Source organism: Alosa sapidissima, chromosome 16 (assembly GCF_018492685.1).
Source record: "Alosa sapidissima isolate fAloSap1 chromosome 16, fAloSap1.pri, whole genome shotgun sequence".
Classification (NCBI taxonomy): domain Eukaryota; kingdom Metazoa; phylum Chordata; class Actinopteri; order Clupeiformes; family Clupeidae; genus Alosa; species Alosa sapidissima.
The window spans coordinates 12,534,277-12,561,445 of NC_055972.1; the positions used below are offsets into that span (position 1 = coordinate 12,534,277).

The 27,169-nt window shown below is 44.5% G+C and overlaps 2 protein-coding genes across 4 annotated transcripts in view; one reads left to right on the plus strand and one right to left on the minus strand.

Annotated features, from left to right (window-relative positions):
• Positions 1 to 724, plus strand: part of ide (insulin-degrading enzyme) — a 33,711-nt gene extending 32,987 nt beyond the window's left edge. Inside the window, 1 exon segment of the mRNA XM_042065751.1 lies at positions 1 to 724. This exon segment is cut by the window's left edge and continues 365 nt beyond it. The gene's annotated coding sequence lies outside the window, so the exon portion shown is untranslated.
• Positions 725 to 2,709: 1,985 nt separating this feature from the next.
• The window catches only part of march5 (membrane-associated ring finger (C3HC4) 5), a 38,409-nt gene continuing 13,949 nt past the window's right edge, over positions 2,710 to 27,169 (minus strand). Inside the window, exons 2-7 of one of the 3 annotated variants that reach the window (XM_042065754.1) lie at positions 16,923 to 17,125; positions 11,542 to 11,632; positions 8,268 to 8,398; positions 7,804 to 7,987; positions 5,642 to 5,808; positions 2,710 to 4,981 (exon numbers count right to left, since the gene is read on the minus strand). In XM_042065754.1, coding sequence (XP_041921688.1) covers positions 4,865 to 4,981; positions 5,642 to 5,808; positions 7,804 to 7,987; positions 8,268 to 8,398; positions 11,542 to 11,632; positions 16,923 to 17,093 — 861 coding nt within the window. In that variant the 5' untranslated portion in view covers positions 17,094 to 17,125 and the 3' untranslated portion in view covers positions 2,710 to 4,864. The remainder of the gene's footprint in view (positions 4,982 to 5,641; positions 5,809 to 7,803; positions 7,988 to 8,267; positions 8,399 to 11,541; positions 11,633 to 16,922; positions 17,126 to 27,169) is intronic. The other 2 variants (XM_042065756.1, XM_042065755.1) reach the window with 2 other exon arrangements.

Below are 27,169 nucleotides of genomic sequence, written 5' to 3' on the forward strand. Positions count from 1 at the left end.
TCTTACCATAGTTGAGTGTGAAAAGTAGTGTCCACAAAGCACTTCAGCTCTCTAAAACATTTCAGTGATGAGGTGAGTAAAACACACTGACAACATTGTATAGGAAGTAGATTATAAAAACAAAAAAATGAAATATGCATATCAGGGCCAGCACCCATAGCCCTCTACCCTTGTTAAACATCTAATGTAGGTCCTACCTGCTTTACTTTACCATAGGAAGTGGATGAATGTTATGTATGGTATGTTTTTGGCCCATGAAGCAAGCAGAAGGTTCATTCATTACACAGTCCTCTTATATTGGATAGAGATGAGCAAAGGAATAATCCAGAAGTCCCAGATCTTTATAACTTGAAGCCACCTCAATTTATTCAGCCATGCCGGGTCAATACCCAGCGGTGCTGGAGGAAGGGATTCCATGTTATGAAGATGTCAGCCGTATGAGAAATGTTCATCTTTGTATAGATCTGTGAAATCTGTCTCTTTTCTCTTTTTTTTTATTTAAACAAGTAAAGTGTTGGGGTGCTTTGAAGAGCTGCTTTTAGACTGCTACGAAAGATTCTATTAAATAGTGTAAGGTTTGTCTTTTTATTATTTGTTGTTCTTTGTTTTTATCTCCAATCAGTGCTTTTTAAAGGGCTGTTGTCCAAGCATCTACTCAGGGTGGCCCCAATGACTGATTTTATTTTCAAATTTCGAATGGAAAAAAATAAACTTTTTAAATGCCCATGTTTTTGTTTTTTGTTTTTTTTTCATTTTCGTTGCATATCTCTAAATATGTTGCCCATGGTTTTAAATATTAGACACTGAGATCTCAAACATGAGCAATGCAGGAGGATGTGTAACGGTCATGAAACACTTTTTGCCCTCATATATCCTTCTCCCTTACATCCTCCCCTAATGTAACTGCTGTCTGGGATTAGTCATTCCCTTTTGTGGTGGCTAGGATAACCCTTTGATTAGGATGGTTTAAGGCCACACATTCCTGTCTGTCCCCACTATGCCCAATTAACTTAATCTGAGATGCTGAAGAAGTACTGGGAGTATAGAACAGTGCGTGGATTGACTTCATAGAGAAAGATTTGATTTTTCTCTGAACCTTTAAGAGTATTGAAAAGGATAACCGTTTCATGGTGATGGTAGGCTATGAGCCACCCTCTGTCAATATGCACCTCTCTCTTCACACAAGCAATAATAAGACGCTCAGGCCACAACCTCCAGTCTAGGCAGCTCCTTGCCCTGCCGGCCTCTGCCACTTCTACGCAGCTTACATCTAGAGGGGTTCGATGGTTAGAAAAGCGACACGGCCGTTTAGTTTGTAGGCCTTGTCTTTCTGTGACTCCTCTCTGTTCTTTTCTCCTGGTTCCTCTCTTTCTACCGAGGGGGTCTTGTGGGGATGTTGCGTGCAGTAGTGGCGATGCCAGGTGAAGCGCCACTGGCTTCGTCTCTCAGGTGTTGCGTCTTGCCAAGCCAGACCACCGCCAGTCCGTAGACTTTTTTTTTTTTTTTTGTTTGGTTTTTGTTAACCCAGAGAAACAAGCTGAAGGCATAGCTAGTGCAGATCTCAGGAGTCGTCAAAACAATTGTAAATGCTGCATCTTATTTTTCAGAGTTTTAATCACACTTCATAGAAATAAAAACACGTATGGATAAACATATTAATGTTGGAAGAAGCTCAGCCTCTTTCAGTTGTTGACAACTTTACTTTAAGCAGTGCAGCAGCCTTTATGGTGTTCCAGCATTTTACTGTGTGTTGCACCATTTTGTGAAGGCCAGGCTTGAGAAGTTGCTCCATTCATGTCTTGTGAAGGTGCTCGTGGCTGAAACTTTCCCATCCCGCTCCATGGACCGTCATCAGGTCTCTCTGTAAAGGGTCTGGTCCCAGGTGCCTGTGTTTTTTGACTTCAGATTTACCAGGCCCATGGGGACCAAGAGCATTGTTAGAGGATCCTTGAAACGATCTTAAGATATCCTTCACACACCAATGCTTTTGGTGAACACAGATCCAGGGTATGCAGTGGAATGTTGTGTTGGGGTTTCATTGGACAGGCTGCATGATGGCCTCTTTTGATTTCAGAGATTGTGTCTCCACTGTCACAAGGGAACTGCCAACAGGAGTGAGGTCTTTATGTATCTGTGTCGCCGGCCTAACTGTATAGGCCGTCAACATTGCCTGTATCCGAGGGGTGGGTGGGTGGACGGACGGAATGTTGGTGGTGGCCAGTGTGTGTGCATGACGTTTGGAGTGTGTTGAAGTGAGGTGGCTTCATCTTATTCTCAAGAGTGTTTGAATAAAAAAACAAAACACACCACAACAATCTTGTCTGGAGTGTTTATTTGCTAAACTAGTTTGTTTGTTTGGAAAACCCTTGTAAAAAAATGTTTTGTGGCTCTCTGTTTACCAAGCCAAGTAAGCGTTCTGTCAGATAGCAGAGAGTGATGTGCAATGCTGTTAATATTTTAAATGTGCAGGTAGTCTCACACACACTTAACTTAGAAATGATATAGTGATGAATTAACTTGGTTTTATTGTCCATAAATGTTTGTCCCAATTTTTAAACCTTGGCAACCAAAAACTAAAACTCCAAGATTTCTCTTAGCAGTCAGACTATATTTGGATTAGCTTTTCCCACATTCTAAAATTGTAAATTACTTTGCAAATGTCAATTAATCCAAAAATGCAGCCTCTGAAAATACAACACAAGGCACACCTTGGAAAAATACATTTATTCACATAAATCAACATGTATCTATGTCCCAAGGGAAAATCTGTACAAAGCATGTTTTTTTACAATGTCAACATTCAGCTTTTGGCATTATAGAGTCACTGTACAAATGTGGATGTGACTTTCAAAAAAACTTTTCTGAAGAAAATAACTGAACAACAAATTCCAAAAACAGTGAACTGTCTGCCTTTTGGCAAAGCAAACATTTGGATGACATTAATACAGGTTTCAGTGATCGTTATAAGATACTGTTAGTACATGCTATTTTATTATTTTTGTGACGAAGCTGATTCGAGGATAGAATGTACTGAGCAACCCATGGGCAATTGGGCTATAACTGCACAAGGTGTTCAAAAGTAAAACACCTTCGAAAGAGGTGATATCTGTTCAAATCCAATGGCATTCATGGTATGCTGTCAATCTCCGTACACACACACATTTATTTTTCACTGAGTACTAGACTAAATACTGGACACCTTTCATTTTAAGGGATGACATATCAACACTTCATATATGGGTGATTATTTAGAAACAAGAAAACTTGGTAGGAGTCAAAAGGAAAAATTGGACAAGGTTTATTTCCAATCACCATTGCACTTATCTGTGTTGTCTCTTATCCACTTAGGAAACACTTCTGTACACTGCCAAACCCATCCGTCTTTGTGATGGATGCACAATTCAACTGTCATTCTTGTGCCTTGTCGACTCACCTTTGGGTTACAAAAAGGCCACTAAGTGTGAATAATTGTCCTTCTGCCAACTGTGTTCTTCCACATCTTCAAGTCTCTCTCAAACTCATCCTTTTTATGTGGTTAGTGTCCTAGCAACAGAAACGGGACATACCACATGGGCTCAAAGGTACAAGCTTGGAGAATACATTGACAAAAATAGAATAAAGAGAAACATATTAGAAAGCAGTAATGTACCTTACAACGTTACAAAACAGGTTTAACATTAATACTCTCAAGGCATATTGGACATATTGACACACTCAGCTCTTAAATAGGTTTGGTGTTAATTGCATTTGATAGTTTTCTTAAATGTGGTCGAAAGAATCTACATACAAGTCTCTAAGCCAAGCAGGGCTAAATTCTTGGGTGAAGGTAGAAGCAACATTATTTTTTTATTTTATCCTGTGTAAATCTGTCCAGATCCCCTGCTCTTCATAAAGCCTACACAACACACAGTATTCAGCTGAAGAAAAAAACACTTCAGATAAACTGAGAGACACACTCTGCCTGTGTGATGTTGAAGTGTTCCACAGACTGGGTTTGCAACAAAAAGCTTGCTAATAGATGAAGTAGAGTTACAGATCATTCAGAGATTTAGCAACACTCTGGGAAAGCAAGGGGAAATTTTGTATACATACTGTACATAAACATATATTACATACATAGATTTCCCGTTCTCATTTAAAGAGCAGATATAAGTGCTAGTATGCATCCTACAAAATTATGAATCAATCATATGTGGTGTGATTCTCCCTAGCAGCTTCCTCAAAGCACAAGGGAATATTTCCAGCTCAGATCACTGCAAAAAATAAATTATAAAACAACCAATTTATTTGTATACTTAATAAAAAAAATCTCTCATATACTTATGTGGTACACCACAATTACTCACTTTAAAACAATCCAGTAAAAACTTGGGGGGAAAAAAAAAGGGGGGGGGGGGGGTTAACAACCATGCGAGCCACACAACAGAGAAGGGTCACATTCTGAGGGGGGTCACACGTGTTTGTGTGTACGTGTGTGTGTGTGTACGTATGTGTGTGTGTGTGTGTGTGTGTGTGTGTGTGTGTGTGTTTTAGTGTCAGGTTGACCACATGTTACTTCTGCTTCCTGGGCGTTCCTGGAGCTCCTATAAGCTGTCCACAGTTCCAGCAGCCTGTACCGGGTTGGCATGACCCCTGCCAAGATGTGGGGAGGTGGAGTGAACATAATGACCACTTGAACACAGCATCTGTCTGTCTGTCATATGGGGGGGGGGGGGGGGGGCTGTGAGGGCCAGCAGACAGGCAGGCAGGCAGACAGGCAAGTGGACCGACAATCCATCCATCTATCTATCCGTGCTGTATTGTCCCGTACGGTCTTGTGACCTCCATGCTAGGAGGGGCCCCTCCTCTTCTCTCTGGTCCCCTCTCAGGCCTCCTCCGGCTCAGGGAAGTTGAGAATCCTGCGGTGGGCCTGTCGCAGGTACTGCTGCTGCTTGAAGTACACCTTGAAGGCTCCCTTGATAGCCACAAATGCAATGCCTCCCTAGGAGAGAGAGAGAGAGAGAGAGAAAGAGAGAGAGAGGAATGTGAAAGGTTAAAGGTCCTGATTGTGGTTTCTACTGCTCCTCTTGGATGCAAAATGCTGCATGTTCTAGGCCTTGCTTTTGCACTAATTAGAAAATATAAACACACAAGATTCTACAAATTCAGGGCGATCACAGGAACCCTGGGACATACAGTGCTGTGCTATCACAGGATGAACAAGAGCCAAACCAAACCTTAATAAAGTGTCTACTGTCCAGCCACAAGTCTAAAAATGTAGGAAGATCAGCCAGAACTTGCACACTAAACAGATGACTGAAAAGATAAATCAGCAGAAAACTAATTTTAAAATCCAGAGATCTTCAACATTATTCCCATTCTATTTAAATAACCCAGTGAACAAAATGTCACTGATATCTAGTGTGAAACGTGTAGTGTAGGTACTTCTGAACCAATGGGATGCTTACAATACTGTGCCTGCTGAGCTGAGGCATAGCTGCAGTCCTTTTTAGAGATCCCACAATAATTGAGTTAAGAAGGCCCCTCAAGCTGTATGTTGATATTGAACTAGTGGTGACATAATGACACCCGAATGTCTCCTTTTACAATGCAATTGCAAAAGTAAGCAAGGGCAATTTTAGGATGCTGGCTAGAGACGTACCAGGATGGTTCTCTGGAGGTTGGAGTTGACGCTGCTGAACATCAGCTTGCCCACAATGGTGGCGATGGTGGGGAAGACCAGCGCTCCACACAGGATTCGTGTCGCTGACACATGATCGGCCAATGGGCTGGCCTCTGCAGGAATCCTGGGCACCGGACGACCAATCCCTGAAAAGTGGGCGGGGGAGAGGCGGCCATGGTTTAAACTTTGTGTATGCGAGTCACAGTGACTATACTGTATAGACACACACATACATATATACATATGGAGACATTTGAAAGAGTGTGGATGATGAGCATTTTCAATTGCTTTAGCTCAGAATTACAACAGATGTATCGGTCATGAAACGTACACAATTGATGACATGATTGAGGTTTGATTTCATAGGTGTTCATTGGGAAAACACGCTGTGGTGCAATCTAAACATATAAGATACAACTGACATTAGATACACATAAGACCTGGCCACCGCGGTACATGGCATATAATATGAGCTGTCCCTGGCCAGATAGGCGTACATGTGACACACAGTCAAAGTCAAAGTCAGCTTTATTGTCAATTTCTTCACATGTTCCAGACATACAAAGAGATCGAAATTACGTTTCTCACTATCCCACGGTGAAGACAAGACATATTTTACCAATTTAAGTCCACAGACAAACATAACATTCAAGTAAACAAAAAAGTAAGTAAATAAGTAAATAAGAGGGCACATATAATAATGAAAAAATAAGAGCAGCAAAATTTGGTTGAAATTGTGCATGGACAGTCAATAAAATACTAGTGCAAAGTCAGGCCAATAAAAGGCTTGGGTAGTTCTGTTTGACCTAAGTAATAAAGAAAGTGGCATAGTGGTGCAAGTTATGTAAGACACACAGAACACAGGCTTCATGTGTGTTCATGGGGATAGGATGACACGCGTCCGGTCCAGGCACATGTAAGACCACACAGCGCCTCAAATAGCTCTCGTAAATCTAGTGAAAGGTGACCGCTCGCTCATACGCCTCATTTATACGTGGGGGGTGCATGGGTGCGGGGGTGGCCGAGAGTGGGAGGAGGACCCAGGAACCGTTATCCACGAGTGGGAGTAGAGATTGAGGAAATTACGGTGTGTGTGGTGTGGTGGGTGGAGGTTTGGGGACTGGCAGATACAAAGTTTTGGCCCAAACCAGCCGTCTCAGAAGAAGCGTGTGTGTGTGTGTGTGTGTGGTGTGTGTGTGTGTGTGTGGTGTGTGGTGTGTGTAGGTTGAAGACTACAGAAGAAAAGGTCAGTGGGCTCCCCCTTGAGCCCAGGGGTCTGGTTTCCCACCATCAATCACTTGCACTTACTGTTGAGTACAGTGGAAAAACACCACCCACAAACTCCCAAAAACACACAGGCACTCACACATATACATACATAAGAATCCCTGGTGCCTACAGATGCCTTGTTAGCTAAGCATGATGCTTACACACTGTAATAATTCCGCTCACATACACCAATGGGGGACGACCCTTCTGCCAGCAGGTTCTTACACTGACTGAGTTAGTATGCATGTTCATGGGTATGGCTGGCTCTCTAAAGGCAGAGTAAACCCTAGATCCAAATGGGACAGCAAGGGATGCTCACTTTCTACCTGCAGAAGGTCCTCTTTTTCTACAGAGACATTACTTACTTGTTGTTTATATTAAGTATATTTGTGGGCTTTTTTTGCCTTTATAGTGATAGAATAGTGAAGACACTGACAGGAAGCAATTGGGATAGAGAGATGGGTGGGAGCAAGGAATGACCCGGGTCCTCATGCCATGGACACCTGGAATGGACTCTGTAGCCAGATGAGCCAATTACTTTTTTTTAGCAACTATACACCACAACACCCAAGAAGATATTCTGACTGTGTTGGGTTTAGAACTCAAAACATTATCCATCGTCCATCGTCCATCGTCCACATCATTTGGACTGCCCAGTGAGGCCACCCACCTGAGGTCTAGCCATACCTATGCAGAGCTTGAAGCTCATTCATCCTCCCACATACTGCTGGCTCTATAAAAAAACTGGTTAGTGGAATTGAAGAGTGCACCAGGGTTTGCCCCAAAGAAAATGGAGCGAGCTCTCCCACGCTGTCTCTTTCTCTAGCTAGACAACACGTCTAAATGCACTAAAGTCTGTCTGAGAGCCTCACCTGGGAAGATCTTGTCAAGGATGTGGAGCTTGCTGGAGTACTTCCTCCAGAGGCGGAGCACGTAGTCCTCCCAGCGAATCATCTTGCCCAGAATCAACATGACCGGGATGGTGGGCAGGCCGATGAGCAGGAAGAGAGGGTCGGCCCTCTCCATCACGTCAAGGCCCTCCTTGTGACCCACCACCTGTCGTGCACACACACACACACAGTTCAATATGGTCGAAAGAAGGTATTTCTATTCAGAATCAGGCTGAGACTAAACAAGATTCCTTTCAGTTATTGGTATGGAACACTTCAGATGACACTGGACAGACTGACCGTTAAAAAACATGCTCCTTATATTTCAAATTATATTCATCAAAGGCAAACACATTCATTGAGTAAATTCAGTAAAAGAGGAGGCCATCACTCCGGTATCTCTGGGAAGACATCTGGAGTCATCTTTAGCTGAATGAGGCTCTGACCTGCATGACTGTGACGGCTCCGTACGTGACGGCCGTCCAGTAGATGGATCCCACCATGATACCGGCGGCAGCAAAGGGGCAGGCCTTGGAAATGAGGCGGTCAGCCAGGTCTAACACGTACACAACGGGGCCTGCAGAAGAGCAGACACACTTTACAATAAGGAGGCCTAACATTCAAAGAATCCTTCATAGAAATGTACGGGGCTAGTTCGTAAAGCCAATATGGCACTTGTCTACACATATCCCGCCTCTTTCTGTGATGTAAGTAACCAACTGCATTGTTGGAAACGGCATTATTGACGAAAGAACGGCCTGAAGCGTTACCAAGATGGCCACCAAGTGGTGGGGCCTATGGACCCTTTCAAGAGAGTTCCATTCTCAGCATCATAGTTGGCCCCACAAGACTTCCGTTTTAACATTCCATATGTTATCTTAATGCAGAAGAAGTAGATTGGGAACCAAATAGAACGTTCAAGCATTGTTTTTGTTTACCTTGTTGAAAGGGTCTATAAGGACTTTGATAAGAGACTGGAGAGATGCACACAACTCTAACAGACAAGCCGTGCTGTGAGCTCCTCTGCACACACAACAACCAGCCTTATTCCTTAAGGAGCACAGCCCAACGAATAGCTGCTGCTGTTAGACAGAATTTCTGTACCCAGTATCACCGTATTGCAATGCTGATGGTGAATGGGATAACAACATTTGACTAACAGCAGCAGTGACACACAAACCTCGGCTATTTGACAGAGGACATCTCCAGCAGGGGTCAGGCTTTTGCCCTCGTGGCAGCGCAGACAGTTAAGAGAGCTTCTGACACCACACCTGTTTTTCCATTTTGATATTTTTATGCTTTTCTATGTGTCTATATGTGTGTGTGCATGCACACAAACACACTCATATTCATACACACACTTTCCACTTCACAGATGACTATTCCAAGCAACACGTAGCAAAGTAAATTTGCACAACTGTATGTCAGTTTCCGAGCACCAGAAAGCAACTGAAGCGATGTGCCTTGGCCCCAGCTACCATGTCCCCACCAACAATCCTCTAGGGCTTCCTGGCCCTTCCATAAATGGTGGCAAAGACCACGCAGAATTCATCAGACGCTGGGAATCAGTGACCGAAGGTTACCCATGGCATTCCCCAATTCTCAAGACTCAGGTACAGACAGACAAACACATACACACACACACACACACTCAAAGATACTGCCACCCGCACTACACAGCGTTCATGAAACACTCAGTATGCGTTTTAGGGGAGTTGCTGACTTAAACGGAGATGAAATTCCATCTGCATTCTGCGGGGCTCAGGGCAAAAATAACCGAGGCTTTGGGGATGATCAAAGGCCCACTTTGGGTGGAATGTCATATTACTCACATCTTCCAGGGAGCATGACCTTCAGTCCACTGCCAGACTTCTTTCCCAATACACATCAATATAAACCCACAGAGAAGGAGGTATCTAAAGCGCCCTTTCTCTCTCCCTCTCTTCCTCTCTGTGTGTGTGTGTGTGTGTGTGTGTGTGTGTGTGTGTGTCTAAACCTAATCCATCAGCCAGTGTTGTTACACATTCCACTCCAGGCAAAACTCTTCAAATGCCTCTCATGCCCCTGTTGGCAAATAACGGGTAAACACTCGGGGTCGCGTTCTTACAGGCTTGGGTGCCAACCTAAGCAGGCAGACTAAAGAGGAGAGCAGAGAGCTGATGCTAACCTTCGTCTCATTGCCTCTCTTCATCCTCCTCGTCCTGGAACGAGCTCACATTCCACAGCGGCTCAAAGGAAAGCATGCAATATTTACGAGAAGGCAACCTGATTTCCTCACACTGAGGGGGGGCCTAACCGTGCTCTATAAATAACTCTCCCACCCCCCCCCCTCCCACCCTCCGTCTGCTGAAGGTGGAGTCCTGCACCAGGGGGGAGGCTGGCTGCAGCGCTGCCCAAATTGAGGCCCCCTGCCCTGTTGGTTGGTGATGTGGAATCTACTTGGTAAACTAGCACTGTCTGGTGAAAGGGACTGGGCTATTAGCAGCGTGAAAGCTGATCGGGTAACAGGAGACTGGACGGGACAGGAACTGATTAACAGGATCCAGTTGCCAGATACATTAGATTGCCAGTTGCCATTACACCCAGTGGAACTTCGCTGGCATCCCATTCTCAACCCACAGGGATCAATATAGGGTTGGTCCCCCCCCCCCCCCAGTTGCAGTGGTAACAGCTTCTACTCTTTTGGGGAAGGATTTCCACAAGATTTTACAGCTCAAGGAATACCCGCACACTAACTCCCCTTTTACTTGTTTATTTAGAGTAACAGCAGAAGTCAGGCACCGACCTCAGACAAGAAAGCCTGGCCTCTAATCTCTCTTGTAGTTCATCCCAAAGGTGTTTAATGGCACAGAGGAACCTGTTCTCTGTGAGCCAGTCAAGTTTTTCCACACAAAACTCTCAAAACAATCTCTTTATTGCCTTGTGCACTGGGGTACAGTCATGCTAGAACCAAAAAGGACTTCCTCTAACTGTTCCCAAAATGTTTGAAGCATATAATTTGTCCACAATATCTGAAGCATTATGATTTCCCTTCACTACCCCAAGCCTAAACGCTGAAAAACAACCATAAAGACATGTTTAAGTGATTCGGGTACAGAAGAACACGATTGGCTGGCAGAGAGCAGGGTTTTCTATACCATTAAACCCCTCACTGCTCCCCGAGCGCCGCTGTTGTAGCAGGCAGCTCACTGCGCCGGGATTAGTGTGTGCTTCACCTCACTGTGTGCTGTGTGTGACCTCACAAATACTTCTCTGGATAAATGGGCAGAAATTTGCAAAGACTCTTCAAAATCTGGTGGAAAGCCTTCCTAGCTTCAAACGTACACACATTCAACACACATATTCAATCACACACACACACAAATACACAACCAACCACAGAGCTGTACCGAGCCAGGGATGTGGTTGAAAATGCATTACCAATGAGGCAGGCAGTGCTAAATGTGGCCAAGATTTGTCCCCACTGTTGTCCATCACATTGGGCTCATGTCCAACAGACCATCACGCTAATAACAGGAGTCTCAGAGGATTTGGCGCAGGTGTGCACCCAAAATAAAACCATGTGCAAAGGGACACACACACACACAATGCTGTAGCATCCATATTGAAGCCAGAGACTCATCACCCGCCTGAGGAGGCATCCCTGATGAGGGCTTGTATTTGTCAGTCTCTGGATTAAAAGGAAAGCAGATTGCGTGGCGCCGTGGCGATGGTACTCACGGCTCAGTTGCCATGGTGCTGCAGAACCGCTGCTGCCTTGACAAGCATTAGAGGGGAGTCCGAACTGGCCCCGATCTACCCATCCTCTCTTCTGTATTCATATTCATAAACACACACACACACACACACACACACACACACACACACACACACACACACACACACACACACACACACACACACACACACACACACACACACACACACACACACACACACACACACACACACACGATGACTGGCAGTCAGTATGTCCACATAGACAGCCAAGGTCTTCACAAACTACCTGTGGACTCCTTAATTCTATTCTTAGAGTCAGACACACCAGCAAGCTGCTGGTTAACCGGTCTGGTTTCCCAACATTTCTATTTATGCAATGAGTCACTGTGGGTGTGTGGAACTGGGAGGTTTTGGGAAGTCAAAATAAATATTTTTGTTTATTCTATGGCTCGTCGGTAGCGTTGGCACAAGGCGCAGAGTTAAAAAAAAAAAGAGTTCACCCCGTACGGCCACATAATCTGGGCCCATGTCTAAATATGTTCACCTCGTTCCTATTTAGCGAGGGTGCTATAAACAGCACCACTGCGCTGAATCTAGAAAAGTGAGAGCACAATAAATAAATAAATAAATAAATAAAAAAAAAAATAATAAAATGTCCACTCTCGAAAATTCAACACTAAGAGCTCCCTGATAAAACCCAAGTCATGTTAGACAGAACACAGACTCACTGTGTGTGTGTGTGTGTGTGTGTGTGTGTGTGTGTGTGTGTGTGTGTGTGTGTGTGTGTGTGTGTGTGTGTGTGGCCAGAACCCATCGATTCCACCGGAGGCCATTCATTTGGCCTGGTCAGGTTGGGTTGGCGCTGTCGCAATCTCTTCCGCTTTCTCCCTGCCTAAGCATTACGCCATGGCTGGCCCCCGGGGGAACTGGGTCATGCTTAATGGTTATTGGCACAAGAAAAAGCTGAAACAGTTTCTTCCAGCTCCTGGCAACACTTCCCATAATTAAGATAATTATAAATGAAAGAAAGGAGAGAAAGAAAATTGGGCAGAGATGGAAAGGAGGGGTGGGGGGGGGGGTGGTAGTGGGAGTGGGGGTACTTTGAAGAACCCAGTTCCAATATGCTGGCCATTTTGCGAGAGGGGAAGAAGGGTTGGCACTATTGTTGCACTCTGTCCTGGTCTGCCACCTCTGTTGCCAGGGGAAGATCACTGGGAGCCTAGAACAGCGGACTCTACCTGGTGTTATGAGCCGAGAGTCTGTCTCATGGAGGAGATCCAGAGCCAAATAGCCATCCTAATGAAGACCATGCCCTGAAAGTGCGGATGCATTCCCTGGCAAACGGCGCGACCCGCAGTGGCACAGATTCCGCATCGCTGTGCAACACCACACCCACAGTACTGAACGCATGATCAGCAACATCCCAATTAAAGCACAGACAGGGGACCAACGTGGCACCACCAAGGACAAACTGACAAAGCACACATACAGTAATTTCCCATGTATTACCGCAGGACAGTGTTTATTCAAATAAAACCGCACCTGTATTAACCACAGTGCCCAATAGCCCACTAAATCAGAAACAGAACATGCTTTAATCACAACGAGGAGAAGAAAGCATTTCCGCCTCCGACTACTAACCTCATAGCTGAAGAAATTTTGCAAAATCAATGTATAAACTTTTGTTAATAGTCGGGACATTACGGTACAATCTGTCATGGCCTCCTTGTACACTGACTTGGGTGAACTGCGCACTACTGTGGGCAATCCCATTTAGTTAGTGGCTGCACTGCAGCTGTTGTGGCCTCTCCATGGTACAGTAGAATGAGTCAACCCTCAACGCAACCTTCCACGACAGCATTCAAGAGCTCCACTTTGACAGCACAAGCGTGGTTGTGGGCCAAAAGTCCTCTTTACTGCTGGAGCACCAACACAATGGGTCTGTGAGCCAGCTTTTGATTTACGTCACACAGTGCGTGATAACACTGGACTGGTACTGGGCAGTGCAGAGCTCCGTGTAACATCCGAGGTGTTCTGGAAACGGAAACACACACACACACACACACACACACGTACACACACACACACACACACACACAAGATGGAAAAGCACACATGTATTTCCTGATGCCAAACACACCTACACCTTTTTTCCTTCCTCGGGTTGACGGGCATTATGACCTTTTTAGAGAGCATTCCCTGCACGATTAGGGAGACGTCACTGCTGATGCTGATGCTCAGTCTGCGGATGTGGCACTGCATTCCCTGCTCCCTCTGGGCTGTGTGACATTTTGGAGGTGGGGGGGGGTTGTAGTGTCGGTTGAGGTGATTCAACGGCAACAGCAGGAGCAGCAGCTGTAAACCAAGCAGTCAGTGCACACATCTTTCTGCCAAGACTCGTCCTATCCAGCCCTTGCTTTCTCTTTATCGTCTCTCGAACTCCCCTCTTCCACGACCTTCCAAAGCCTTCTCTGTCTTCTCCGCTCTCCCCTCTGCGTATACACCTAATCTCCACAGCACACTGAAAGATAAGAACTCTCAACCAAAAAGCAGCACCTCTGGGTTTCTGTTCTGCGATCTGTCTCACTTGTTGTCTTCAAAATAACACTTAACTAGAGTCGAGAATGATCTGGTGGTTTCTTGCCCTTAGTTTAAGGACATCAAAGCCAAGTGCCCTTCACTCTTTCTCTCACTTGCTTTTCTCTAGTTTGGAGTTGAAAGGGGGGGAAATGGGGGGGGAAATGCTGGTGCACTAGTGACACCAGAAGAGGAACACTGGCAATCTAATTCGGGTAGGGTGTCTGCGTAGAGCCTTTTGCGGTATTCATCCAGCATGATGGTTTTCACCCAAAGTCTGGGTACACTCGATACAGATGGTTACACAAAGGAGAGAGATTAGAGGAGACACTGTGCCTGCCTGCATGTGTATGTGTGTGTGTGTGTGTGTGTGTGTGTGTGTGTGTGTGTGTGTGTGTGTGTACCAGTAAGGGGACACAGAGGAAAAAAAGAACAAGGAGAAAGGGAGAAAAATTACATTTATATTCCCTGCACAACTAATGATGTCAACAGATTAGGTTCAACAAGAGATGACATTCAACAAGAATGTCCACCTCTATTATACAAATAGAAGGAAACGAAAGGGGCCTGAGGTGAATTTCTATCACCACAATCACAGTGACAATGATATCAGTGAAGTCAGACAGGGTAAATGGCCATTGTCATTGAAGGAAGCGAGCGCACCAGGCCATGACATGTCATGAACCTTAGTGAGCAGCAGGTGTTCCCTTTTTGCGCAGCGATACCACCAAAAAGAGCCCTCGCTGATGGGAGTCGTCATGGAAACGACACAATCATTATGTTCTGTATCTTTGGTGTGCGCACAAAGCAGACAGAATTTATTTAGAGTGACTTAGTAACTTTACTAATTAGTAGAGGTGGAGTAGAGTATGATATTGTAATATTTTTGCCACATTAAGATGATCGTAATACGGCAGCACCAAGTGTCATAATAATTCATTACTTAATAACATTCCAGTCCGCGGTGGCGCTGACCTGGGGGGGCCACCAGTAGCACCCTTTGGTCTGAATGCAGTTGCGAAAGAGCAAGCAACAGCTAAATGCAAAACACCCGTCAACACAGCATACAGTACAAAGCTCTGCCACAGACGCAACCACTGCTCTGGACACTGAACTCGAGTGAAAGAGAAAGAGAAGACAGACAGAGAGAGAGAAAATGGTGAAAGAGGTGACCACCCTGACTCGATCCTCTAGGGGTGCTCAGTGCCCTGGGTCAGGGCACTCTACTCTACCGCTCCCTGATTTGAATCAGGGCTCACTTTTAATAGCTCAGAGTGACTGACAAACCCTGGGCTATAAATACTCCGGCCGACGCGTGTGTGTGTGCCCAGTGCCAAGGTGAGGCTTCCTGGACGTCCTCAGCTGCCTCGAGACTGTTTGTCCACTCGCACTGTTTATCGGTTTGATATCAGAGAGAGGGCTCACAGAGGTCCAGAACAGATCCTTGGGGGACCGCTCACCAATGCAAGGGGAGTTCACATGTAAATCGAGTCCGGTTTAGCACACACATCCTGCGGTGCGCAAATCCGACGAAAGAGACATGATAGCCCACTGTGTCTTTGAAAGGACAGTAACCAATTATATAGAGCAGGATGACATTCATAAACAGCTGTTCACACATGAAGGGGGCGAGACATCGGGGGGTGTGCAGACAGTTTCATTAGGACACAGCCAGCCTCGGCACAGCACATAGAGGACAGAGAAGGCTGTCAAGCCACGGAGATCCAGGTGCTAATACCGTGTGCGAACAAAACTGGGGGAAAAAAGACGTTCATCTTCCTGGCGGTGACTAAGCACGCAGGCCTGGGTGACGGGCAGCACCTTCGTCATACTGACGTCATGGAAGCCTTGTGGAGTGGGTGGCAGCATGGACAACACTCTCTCATTGGACTCTCATTAGAGAGCGACAGGCCAGGGGCCACTGTGGCATTTTGCTCCATGGTGACTGATCAACCATTTACTACAGTAAACATCCATCATCAACACATTACATCCTGATGAACTGGATGGGGTGCTTGGGCGGGATAAGTCAATCGGTAAATAAGTCTGGACAAATGTTAGGTATAAAGTGGACATCCTACTTTCCTACATAATACACACGCACACATTTGTGTGTAGATTCATTGTTCTAGAGCAGTGTTTCTCAAACTTTTTCAGACCAAAGTCCACTTAAGCAATAATAAAAAAAAAAATCACGGACCAACTAGCTAAAGAAAAAAACAGTACATCTACTTCAACAGTATATTACACAATAGGCCTACTCACTGAACCACCTTGCTTCTGGTCTTTGCATCTTGTTTACTGTGTCAGGATTCATATGATTTAAACTGGTGTAGCTTACAAAGGCAGTGTTGCAGAACTGTTTGGATTTACATAAGTTGGTTCAATATTGCAAACAACTCATCTATATTATATTTTACCACGTCTGCTCGCGGACCACTTGGGATAGCTTGCGGACCACACTTTGAGAAACACTGTTCTATAGTACTGTATACTTCCTGTGATCAGCATTTCCCTTGAATCAATTTCTGACATAGCAAGCAATCGGTAGTTTCTTCTTAACACTTAAGAAGAAAGTTGCAAATCAAATAGCTCCTGTTTAGGGTTGGTTTACTCTGGATGAGACACCACCCTAGATAAGTCCTCTAGACATGCTGTGTGTATATACGCACTTTGTTTAATCTTTCCGAAAAGAGAGAGAGAGAGAGAGAGAGAGAGAGAGAGACAAAAAAATAAAATGACTCATCGATATACAATTCCATCAAGCAGCATCACTAAATTGAAAAGCTGTATGGTGGGCATACCGAGTTTTGGGAAGACGATGAGGTACTCCGCATTGCATTGTGGGCAGGCGACTCTGGCCGTGGAGTTGCCGCGCTGCTTCTCGTCCACCCAGCGCTGCAGGCACGCCTGGTGCACCCACTTAGTGGAGCCACGGCAGCGACACGGGCGCACCCACTCCGCCGTCCGGTCATCCTCGTCTGTGGCAAAGCACACCCAACAACTCCTGCACAAACACACAGGAACACACACACACACACACACACAGTCGGTCAACAACACTGGGTAGTGTTAAAGTACACAACTCCAGAAGAGGGAGTAGTAGTTAAACATGCAAAGAGTCAACATTTCCAACACATTTACATTTAGAACACAGTGGTTTTCCTAAAATAAATCCCAAATTCCCAAAATAAGCATTTCCTGAAGTGTGTCTACACAACCAATTACAACTACGGAGCAAAGGTGACTGGGCGAGCCACTGAAAATGGTCATCCTATGGTCATCCTTAAAACCAGAATCTGTTCAGAGTTGTCCTTCATACATTTTGAGGATCTACATCATGCTAATTTCATTCGGTCAATATCTCTCAGGGATACTGAGGCAGGGCTTAAAATTAATTTTTCAAAATGGGGGGGAATTCCCCCCTTAGGTTATTCATGTAGGGGGGATTTACACAATTTAGGGGGGAGGGGGGGATTTCAATTTCGATACTTCTTCGATACTTTTTAAAAGTGTTTGATTTTGGGGCCCCCAACACCCTGACGTCATCAGTAATATAGTGGGATCATTCACAACAGTGGACATCCTAGATTCTGCTTGACACTCTCCACACACACACACTGAAAATTATGGCTTATGTGATAGGCTATGTTTCTATTTCATATATTTGTTAATTTATATAGTGTATTTAGTTAATAATGTATAGCATTTTACTAGTAATTACTAGTAGCTAAACATATTTAGTAATTTGAATGCTTCATATTGACGTTTAAGCTATAACACTTGGGCATATCTTTAATGTGTTGTGTAGGTCTAATAGAGTGCACATTGGTGATGAGTAGGTGTAATTGAGTGCCTGTCACTTTAAGAAAATACGTGAGAGTAATTAGCCTCCCTTCAGCCTGACGGTTTTAGGCTAGTCGCTAGTGAATAAAAGTTGTGCATAGTGCATAAGGATATGTGGATGAAATTCATTATGTTTTCTATGTTATTAGATAAAATTAATGTTCAAAAAACTAACAAGTTCAAGACAATCTTTCTGGGATCAAGTGTTGACGTGACCTGAGCTAGCAGGATAGTTACCAAGGAGCTCTTTCCAGATGTAAAAGTTTGCCATGGTTGCGTAGTAGCCTATTTGCGTAAGCGCAAAGTGGTTCTCTCTCTCTCCGTGTGTGTGTGTGTCTGCGTCTGCATGAGGCCATGTTCAATTCAACTCGGTAGTAAACACAGGCTGTAAAAGTGTATGCGGGAATTTCTCGCATTATGATGGCTAGAGTTGCGGGACTTGAACAAATTATGCGCAATACCCGCAATGCCGCAGTGAAATTTAAGCCCTGTGAGGTGCTTTGAAGCTGAGAGCATCATCATAAAGACATACACACTACACAGTAAACATTTAAGCCTTCAAAGACAGCCTTGTCGCAGCACTGTCCATCTAATCTTGGCAGAGAGAGAGAGAGAGAGAGAGAGAGAGAAGAGAGAGAGAGAGAGAGAGAGAGAGAGAGAGAGAGAGAGAGAGAGAGAGAGAGAGAGAGAGAGAAGAGAAAGAAAGAAAGGAAAGAAAGAAAGAAAGAAAGAAAGAAAGAAAGAAAGAAAGAAGAGAGAGAGAGAGAGAGGAGAGAGAGGATGCTAAACCGTACTCTTTAAAAGTAGACAGTCAGCGAAAGAAAGTAACTCAGAGATTGAAAAGATAAAAGCTGGGCATCTCCCTCCTGACTATGAGAAGAATCCATACCTTTAAGAGTGGGTGGGGGTGGGGGGTTAGCTAGGAAGTCAGCACAGGCATTCGAAGTTGCAAGAAAAATATATTGGCTATGCAATATGGGTTGATGACCCAAGCAAAATCAACCAAGACCCTTCAGGTAATCGCCAATGAAGGGAAACAGTCTGACACGCATTCACACAGAGAAATAGATAAGGAAATCCAGCACATAGCCTACATGTAAGCTTAACAGTTGTTTACAGCCTACATTTTCCACAGACAGTGTTTTGACTGCTCATCTTTTGTAAATCACCACTAAGGTTCACTGGGTTGAATGTTAAGTTAGCACACGCAAAGAAGGTTAGCAAATGTTCTACTACCAAGCAGACACAATGAATTACAACAGTTCACTCTGGATGATACCAACAGCTATATGAATAAATATAAATTCATATTTGACAAGATACGGTTTTTCAATTAGCTTTTCCACCGTCTCCTGAGTTAACCTTCAAGAGCCACTTCCACTGCCAATTACTACTTGACCACCTTTGGCCATTTACAGGATTGTGATTCTGTAATTATTGGAGCACTTGATCAGTCTCTGCGACTGTCATCTGCTTCGCCCCTGCAGCTTGTTTCCCTGTCTCCCTGATAAGGGAAGGAGAGCACAATGGTGGGACTGCATACTGCCCAGAGCACTAGCTCATCTCCTTCAAACTCAACAGACCATGACGGATGCCATCCTAGTTTTCAACAAACTCATTTCCTCATTTCCTATGTTCCTACTTAATCCTCCTCCACTCCTGTCATCTCTTGTTTCCTCTACTCAAGCTCTTCAAGGCCGTTTGGGTATTCCTCAAGGTCATTTTGGGTATTCTCTCAGCCACCTATCAGATGGCTGCTTCACCGTAGCCTGAGCAAAAGAACTGCCAGGATGCTCAATCCTTTCAATCTCAGGTACCGGCTTCACTTGCTGCACTGCACATCAGGATGATGGATCACTCTCCTCTGCGGGTCTCTCATCGCTCCTAAATCAAGTGAACATGACTCGGTTGTATGCTTCCATTTCCTTTGTGGGAGGGTGGGTGGGTGGAAGGGGAAGTGGGATAGCCTGTATCCTTCTGATGATTGCAATGTCATTTAGTCAAGGTCCCTGATCAACCCAATCATCAGGGTTATTAAATATTCTGCCCAACTGTCAGCATACTTGACATTACAGTCTGGAAACAGGGTTTGCAACTGGTGACCAGTGGGGGTGGCAAAGTCTGACATCTTTCTGAGGTGAAGTGTTTGTTTGTAAATGTAAGGATGGGGAAAATGGTAGAGCTTGACCAAGTGATACAAAGCTAAAGCAATACTACTAGCAAACACTGAAGAGTGCACCAAAACACGTGTAAATTCATACATCAAAAGGTACACAGTGCCAACAGTGCATTTCACTATGGGTTTCCATAGCTGGGCAGTGACCGTGTGAAGAGCAGCCAGGCAGAGTGAGACTGAAAGCATGTAAGGAGGTTTTTTTTTTTTTTTGGGGGGGGGGGGGGGGGTGCAGGGAGTTGGAGAGGTCCACATCTGGCCCCCATATTTCAGCCGTCACACATGGCTGAACAAGTTATTCTTAGGTCCAAGGAGACTAAGGATCTAATAATGCTTCATGGGGTTTCTAGGCCAGTCTCTCTAAAGGAGGTGGGATGAGTGTGTCTTTTTGTAAAGGAGGTAGAACTTGTGTGTGTGAGTGTGTGGGGCAGTCTGTCAACGCTAAACAAGATGCAGTCATCCACCCCAGTACACCTGCAAATGCCCCTATGCTGGATCCACATGGGTGAGGCCCATTGCCTTATATATAAAAGTAAGTAAATAATAAATAAATAAATAAATAAATAAATAAATAAATAAACAAACAAACAAACAAACATGCCAACCTGGGGCCTGTTTTCTCCCAGTTTATCAGGGGATGACATTTATGTTCCAATCTACATAATTACTCCCAACCTTGACCAGCTGGCATTTTAATAGATGAGTGAAGCCGTGAGTTGTTCTGCATACGGCATTGAGATTAATAACAGCCTCAACAGTAATGTGGGAGAAAAGGTGTTCCGAGTGATTTGTTTTGGGTTTTCATGCGGTTCGTGATCAGAAGGAGACAAATGGTGGTAGCATTTGCCGTTGGAGTCCTTCCGTCCCCAGTGCGTGCTTGCTATTGATATGGAAATTACACAGACATTCGAAAGTAGGACATCTGGAAATGGATTTTGAGAGAGGTAGTCTGCAACTGCTACAGCTTAGCCTGCATCGACACCACCTTTGGTTTGCATTAGACTTCAAATCCAAGCCTGAACCTCATTTTCATGGATCTTATTTTATCATATCGCAAAGAACATAATTTCCTAGGCTTTTTAAGAAAGAAAAAAAAAAAAAAAAAGTTACAAATCAAATTGAAGTGGTCTGTTACTATAGTCTGTACTTCCTGAAACATACCCACCCAGGGTTTGAATGTCAACCAAGGGATCATAATAGACAGGGTGCGATTTGTTGGGGGTGTAAAAAAATGTTTTTTACATCCCTCCCTCTGCTGAATGAATTTCATCCTCGAGGGGGACAACCCCGTCAATGATTAAAAACCGAACTGTCGGCAGTCTCAGGTCCCCATGCACATACATTGTATAGGCCTACATATTACCAGAGTGCGAACGTGGATTTAGCGCCATGAATCACATCCTCACTGATGAGCGCAACAGAATGAATGTGTCCGCACGGAACGGTCTTCTCTTCATCACTGTTAATGGGCCAGACGTGCGTTCGTTCCCTGCTCAGAAGCTGAGAGCAATAATGTCTGGATTGGGGGGATAAAAACATTGGACTGCAAACGCACACTACCCTCCAATGATGCTATTGACCTGCAGAACAACGGAACATGTAGGCTAGCCACTCCTGTCTCGGCACCAGGCTTCTGTGGTGCGTTTCAGGATGTGACTGGGTGTCGGACATGGCTGAACCCAATCACATAATAGCATGTATAATTAAGCGGGCCTGACTAGGGTGGCATGCATAATACATGGCAAATCTCTGGACCTTCCAACGTCCTCGTGTGTGTGTGTGCGCTTGCATCGGTGGGGGACATGCTGGTCCCCAACACAGTCACTCATTTGGCCTCTCTCTAGGGTTGCTGGGCAATTTTCCATCTTCTGCCACTGAATAAAACATCAGGCCATGAGACTGTATCCACACACATACAGTGCAGGACACACACACACACTCGCCCACGCACGCACGCACGCAGGCACTTCACCCTCTAAAACCCAGGCTTCCATGGACATAACATTCTGCTGATTATTAGATAAAAGACTCCGGGATACTCACTACTTCAGCATATTAGGTTTCATAAGGTTTACAATTTTCTGCCAGAACACAATGCAGGTAGTGGCTCAGGGGAGTTTGCATTAAATGTACGCTGCACCAGACAACCGTCTCACCTTCACCACCACAAGGACATAGTCTAAGGCCGAAGACGATAACAACAAATCCTGTGGCATGAACACAAGGACGGACAGGTGATTGAGACGACCAGTAGAAGGCTTGTGGAGATGGCAGAACAATGGCTGCAGGGAATATGATCAACTGAAAGTGAGATGAGGGGCAATGCATGTGTACTCATCAGTGTATGTGTGTGTGTGTGTTTGTGTGTGTGTAACGCGAGGAACTGGAGGGACGCGCTGATTGGAAAGGATGGGACTGATAGCCCTGTCGTTTCCATAGGAGCGGAGAGGAGAGGAGTTGGGCTCGGGGAGACAAAGCCTGGTGTCGCCCCAGCGCTCGAGAACGGTCATCTCCTATTACAGTAACCCGGCCCTGGTCCTGACAGGCTATGATACAGGTCGGCGGACATACGATCCTCTCCGACGAAACTCAAGCCACCACTGCTGCCCCTCACCATTAGAGAACACACCACAAGCTGATTAGGCCAGGACATAGCCACATATACACCTAGTCAATTACTGACTGTCTACTTGCACACGCACACACACACAAAGACACACACAGACACACACAGGTTACATTAAGTGATGCTGCAGCTGCTGCTTGATGATTAATGTAACCCAAATAGCAATATGAACACATGGCACCTCCAGAATGGGCCTAATGCTTATCACTTTAGTTGAGAGCAATTTGTCAAACAACAACCAATACGCCTTCACATTTGCCCAAGAAATGAATTCTCCTTCAGAGAGAAATTAATACTGCCTGGATGCATCATGTCAGGTAGGATTTCTTATATGACAGAGAAAATCCCGGCTTCCAATGACACGCATTACCTCAAAGGTATGAAGCAATAGAACAACACAGAAACTCTGACAGTACATCATTGTCATGGTCTCAAAGGACAACAAGGAAACTCAAAATTCACTTCCTCCCTTGTAATTCTAACCTTCACTTAGCCTTAACAACATGCATTCTGTGTCTCAACTAAACACACACATACTGTACACACACACACACACACACACACACACTGCACAGACATACTACACACACACACACACTAATTCCACTATCATGAACAAGAAGGTGTGATGCTCCATCTGAGCGGTTCCATCTACATAAGCACGGCAGTCCTCCATGGTGGAGGGATTAGCAGTGAAAGTGGAGTCGATATGAGGATGCCTCGTGTGAGCTGAAAGACTCAAGTTCAAGGGGCTGAGGTCAAGGTTGTTGCGTAAAAACAGGAGGATCAGGGAGGTGGGGAGGGCTGTGGAGAGACACAACACTCTCTTAATTACTGTGAGAAATTGTCTGGTGGAGGAGTGGCTAGGTGCGGGCAAAGGCAAAGAGAGACAGGACAGGAAGAGAGACGGTGACGGAGAATGAGAGAGCAGAGTCACGAGGCTGCCTCAGGGCACAGAAGTGGCACTAGGTTTGGGCTCTAGGGTGCTGAGAACTACCTGGGCATGGTTGGTGCCATCACAGTTTTTCCCCATGCATACTATGGCTGTGTCTCAAACCGCATACTTCCGTCAGTACATTGCTAGTGTGCACTGTGCACTTACTCACGTTGTGCCCACTTTTCGATGGTTAGTAATTGTTCCAATATCTCCACTATATACTGCACTATAACCTAATATGTGTGTGAAAGTGTGAAAGTAGGTGGTTTGAGGCATTGCCTATGACTCACAGTAAAATGCAATCATATGCTACTGTAAAACCAAGTAGAAGCAGCATAGGGGTTCATGAGAGAGACAAGGCCTTACAGTGGAGAGCTCTTCTCTCCCTTTCTTTTTTCAGTGGAGAGCACTTTCTGGTCCAAGTGACCACCCAAAGGCCACTCAGTCTGATTTTCTAACTGAAGAGGTTACGCTTGGGTCATTTGTTGATATTACTGACGTCTCAGCAATAACACAGCACTCTCCACTCTATGACCCACTCTCACCACTGGCAGGAGTAGCTCAACTGGAGGAGAGTTCCCTCAGATTCTCAGATCCCTCGGCCTGTGGCCTCTTTCTCAAAACATGATGAGACAGCGTTTTGATTTGGTACAATTCACCTAATTTCTGACTGTTCATAGTAATTAGTAGCAAATAGTAAATACCAAGGCCTGTAAAATATTTCTGTTCAAATCCTATGTCTTTATTTTCTAGCCCTTGTGTTTTTCAGGCTGTAATTGAAATTAACTGAAATAATATAATTATCTGGGTAGCCATGTTTGGGCATTAATATCTTGAAAAGCATTATTAATTGCAAACCCAAACTTTGCAGGATGTATGACAAACATGATGGAACATTGATATGACTGAACCACTAAGTGCTGGTGGCAGCACACTGGACACTGGCCCTACTGGAAAAAGTGCAAAGGAGTGCCATTGAGGGTATAATAAACTTGGAGCTTTTAATACAACAAACTTACGATAATAAACTTTAAATACCTAATCTGGCCCCCGTCAAAAGAAACATTTGGACACCCCTGCTCTAGGTTACCATTAACATTTCAGCTATGGAGGAGATAGATGGCATCACCCTGACTTTCTGGCTAAGAAAAATGAGCCACTCAACCCCACACTCACCCCAAGTTGTCAAGTCCAGGCTCCAAGGCAAACACTCCAGGCAAAAAGTGTTAGAAGGAGGCTAACACTCAACCCCACCACCACCCCAAAGGTTAAAGTAGGTTATGGTTTAACTATGAAAATGCCCTTTCCAACTGGTTGGACAAGTTGATTCAGTCTGATTGTCCTCCTAACCTGAACTGTATCCTTGACCTTGGCATTGCTAGTACTCTGTTCTGCCAAAGGAGCTGAAAGTGGACTCGCGCTGACGTCTTTTGAGAAAAAACAAAACAAAGCAAGTGACGAGAGAATCAACACTGTAGTCCAACCAGTCAGAGAGATCTTATAAAACAATGACGCATCGACTTAAAAATGAGTTACTAAAGTTACAATCTCTCTTCTAATTCCAAATGTGCATATCTAAGACCCTCATTGTTTTGTTAACCGAAGCACATACCCTGTACAGCACATACTAGGTATTGATGGTGGAAGCGCACGTGTGTGTGTGTGTGTGTGGGCCAACAGTGACCCGAGTGGAGGTGAGCATGCGGACGCAACCGAAGCCCTGAGACAGGGATGAGTGTTGCAGCCCCTGCTATTTGCTCACTGCTTTACAAGTCAGCCTCTTGTGTCTTTAAAAGAGCCTTTAAGCTCCGCCACAAAGACTCCTTTCACCAGGGCCGGGTCACAGGACTGTGGGAATCAACAGGATCCTCCGACAAAAGTGTGCAAGGAGCCTGCCACTGGATGCTGGCCTACAGTAGGATGGAGCTCTAGCCCTGGGTGCCGTCCTGAAGCCTCCATGTGTGTTTCCCATATAGACCCTTTCATCAATAAAAACAAAAACAATGCTTGAACGTTCTATTTGGGCCCCAATCTACTTCCTCTGCATTAAGATAACATATGGAATGTTAAAAAGGAAGTCTTGTGGGGCCCGGGCCAACTATGATGCTGATAATGGAACTCTTGAAAGGGTCTATAGCAGGGGTAGGCAACCTGCGGCCCTTTAGCTCCTCTCTAGTGGCTCCCTGGCTTTCTCTAAAAATGGAAGTTATAAAATATTTTTAACAATTTCATATAGTCCCTCCCAACACATTAACATTTTGTGAAAATATTATACTGTACAATACAGCATATGCAGAGTATGGGGCGTATGCCATATGCCTGAGGCTAATAAAGATACTGTAAAGATTTATTTCAAATGGTATAATTTGAAATAAATCTAAATAATATATTTGCGGCCCCAGACAGATTTATTTTTATTTCTGGTCAAAAAAATGGCCCTTTCAAGAGAAAAGATTGCCGACCCCTGCCATATAGCAATAAACAAACTGCAGTCCACTTTGGGGGGGGGGGGGGGGAAGCTACAAGTTTGGCTCTGGTGAGTGATAAGAGCCTCTCCACAGCCACTGATTTTACAGAAAATGTACAACTAACTGGTGAAACAACTGTCACAGCAATAACAATAAATAATTGAATACGTCCGGTACAGGTTCATTACGTAAAAAATCACATAAGGTTGGTGCCGCATTGTTATACCTTGCCTATATCATGACTGGGTCCCAAAATCGAGGCCTGTAAAATATTTCTGTTCAAATCCTATGTCTTCCAATTTTCTAGCCCTTGTGTTTTTCATGCTGTACAACTGAAATAATATAATTATCTGGGTAGCCATGTTTGGGCATCAATATCTTGAAAAGCATTATTAATTGCAAGCCCAAACTATGCAGGATGTATGACAAACATGTTCTCGATATGACTGAACCACTAAGCGCTGGTGGCAGCACACGTGCAAAGTGCAAAAGGAGTGCCATCGAGGGTATAATAAGCTTAGGGCTTTTAATACAACAAGCTTAAGATACAGTGCACATAGAAAGTATTTACAGTGCTTCACTTTTTCCACATTTTGTTATGTTTCATTGTTTATTTTGTTATGTTTATGACTCATCTTAAAATGGATTAAATTATTTATTTATCATCAATCTACAAACAATACTCCAACACCCCACAAAAAAAGGAAGTGTTTTGTAACTGTATAAAAAACAGAAGACTGAAATATATCTATTTACATAAGTGTTCACACCTTTTGTTATGACACTTGCCATTTAGCTCTGGTGCGTCCTACTTTTATCACTTTTATGTCTTAATATGTGAATTTCTTTCTCTGTGTAATCACTATACAGTCTGTGTAGTCTGTACTTAAATTATACAGTGTCAAGCAATTCTAGGGGGGTTTGGAGGCATGTTCCCCCAGAGAATTCTTTTAAAAAATGACCCCTCAAATGATTTCTTCTAGTTAGTTTTGAGGGAATAT